General features: G+C 55.8%; 1 protein-coding gene across 1 annotated transcript; it reads left to right on the top strand.

Moving 5' to 3' along the window:
* The first annotated feature begins 371 nt into the window (after positions 1-371).
* Positions 372-2,189, top strand: LOC133242717 (Y-box-binding protein 3-like). Its single transcript, XM_061408856.1, has one exon. It carries the CDS (start codon positions 596-598, stop codon positions 1,706-1,708), a length of 1,113 nt encoding a protein of 370 aa, XP_061264840.1. The 5' UTR covers positions 372-595; the 3' UTR covers positions 1,709-2,189.
* The last annotated feature ends 205 nt before the right edge of the window (positions 2,190-2,394 follow it).

Consider the following 2,394-nt stretch of genomic DNA (forward strand, 5'->3'; position numbering starts at 1 on the left):
CTTTGATTAGGTTTTCAAATCAGCCGGCTGTCATCTTGCCTCAAGTGACACAAAATGCCTGACCCACACAATGAGCTCCCCGGGGGTCGGAAGAGGACCAGAGATTTGTGAGAGAATATTGAGCGAGTGCCCTTAGAAGGCTGTGAATCTCCCCAACCAAGGAAGAGGGCTGGAACGTGGGTCCCCTCAAGCAAGCAAGAGGGTGCTCAAGGCCCTTTCCTAGAGCTTCAAGTGTGCCACCTTCTCCACCATGAAGCAGGAGGTACTATGATGTGGTGGCAGGAGGCTGGGGTGGAGTGCATTTGCCCCACCCCCCCACCCCACTCAAGCTACGTCAAAGACCCACCCCGCCCCCACCCCTCAAGAGCTCACCATCACCATGGCAGCCATTGTTTGGTCCGCGTCCCCGTCGTCTCAGGAGATGCCACAGGCCTCTCCAAGACTCTCGGACTAAATCCAGAGAGCCCTTGGCCCTAACCCACAAACCTCCCAGAGAGAGGCTCCTGCCTCCAGCCCGAGCCCCCTCCCACCCTTCCAACCTCAGAAGGACAAATTTCCTTCTGATTCTTGGACAAAGGAGATCAAGGACGATCTGATGAGTGAGGCGGGAGAGCCCACCCTCAAGGACATGGCCACTTCCTTCTGCCCTTACGTGGCGTGGAAACCCCTGGCATCCTTGGGAGGCGGAGACCAGACCCTAGGCCTAGACACAGGCCATCTCAGCGGGGATGGGATCCCCAAAACCACCACCAGGGGCGCCAAGGGAAAGGCGCCTAAGAAGGTCATTGCTAAGAGGGTCCTAGGCACTGTCGTGTGGTTTAAGGATAAGAAAGGGTACGGCTTCATCAGGAGGCACGATACCCAGGAAGATGTGTTTGTTCACCATACGGCCATCACTGGGGAAACCCCCTGCAAGTACCGAGGCAGCGTGGACGACGGCGAGACGGTGGAGTTCGACGTGGTGCAGGGTGAGCGGGGCACCGAGGCCGCTAAGGTGACCGGGCCAGCGGGCGTGCCACTTAAGGGAAGCTGCTACACTGCCCACTGCAGCAGCATCCGCCGGGGCTTCAGCATCCACAGCCACGCGCCTCCACCTCGAGGTTCCAAGAGCACGGAGGGCGACGCTGATGAATGCGAGGGCAGAGGCAAAGGCTTCACTGCGGCCCAGGGCCTCAGACGCCCTCTCCCTGGCCACTCCCAAGACCAACGACTGAGGCGTTTCCCGCCCTCCCGCAGGGCACCATCTGTGACCCGCCACCCATCGATCCTGGCTACCACCAGCGGCCCCCAGTCCGACTGGCAGCCTGGGTCCACCCCCACCACAAGGCAAGAGGGGCATCCTCGGCGGGGTCGGGGCCCCAGCTACCTGCTGAGTCGCCCTAGGGGCCGAGGCATCACTCCTGGTCCAAGACACTCACCAGGCATCTCGGAGGAGCTGGAGGCAGAGCACAGCGAGAGCCGGCAGGAAGCCAGCGGCAATCCGCCACAGAGGCCCCCTCCACGCTATGGATCTTGCCGTCCCAATAACCCGCGCCGCCTCCCGCAGCAAGTGCCTGGCGCCCAGGGACAGAATTCCGACCGAGGAGAGGGCAAGATCAGGAAGAGCGCCACTGAAACACCAGCTTCTGTCGCTGTGGCCAAGAAGAACGACGCCCCTGAGGAGGAGAACTCCTCGGTCATGGATGCACCCTCTGCCGCCCGGGCCTAGTCACAGCTCGGCTTGCTCCCCAGGGACTCCCCTGTAGCCCTGGGCTACGGGTGATGTCCCCTTGAGGAGCTCAGTCCAAACATGCACACAGATTGTTAGATTTGGGCCCTGAAAAAGATACATGCCCTTTACCCAAGGTGAGAAGATAAATTACAAGATCTATATAATTCTAAATTCCCTCATATCATCTGCTTTGGTAGTTACCCTACACACACACTCACACACACACTCACACACACATGCACACACGCACAGAAACACACACTTCTGAACCTATATCTTTAATAGTCTGACCAGGACCACACCTATTATTCTGCATCTCCAGGTGAATTTGTTGAAATAGCCTTAAAAAACTGTGTTTTATTTTTAACCAAAAAGAAAGAAAGAAAGAAAGAAAATGAAGATTATCTGAAACTAGAGATGATGTCACATTGCTCACCTGGCTTGTATTTTAACAATAAAACATTTCATGTTGCCTTTATCTCTTATCACTGTTGTCTGAAATTTTTTAAAGCCTACTAGCCCAAAATTCAGAGAAGGCAATGGCACCCCACTCCAGTACTTTTGCCTGGAAAATCCCATGGATGGAGGAGCCTGGTAGGCTGCAGTCCATGGGGTCACTAGAGTCAGACACGACTGAGTGACTTCACTTTCACTTTTCACTTTCATGCATTGGATAAGGAAAT

Source organism: Bos javanicus, chromosome X, assembly GCF_032452875.1.
Source record: "Bos javanicus breed banteng chromosome X, ARS-OSU_banteng_1.0, whole genome shotgun sequence".
Lineage (NCBI taxonomy): Eukaryota > Metazoa > Chordata > Mammalia > Artiodactyla > Bovidae > Bos > Bos javanicus.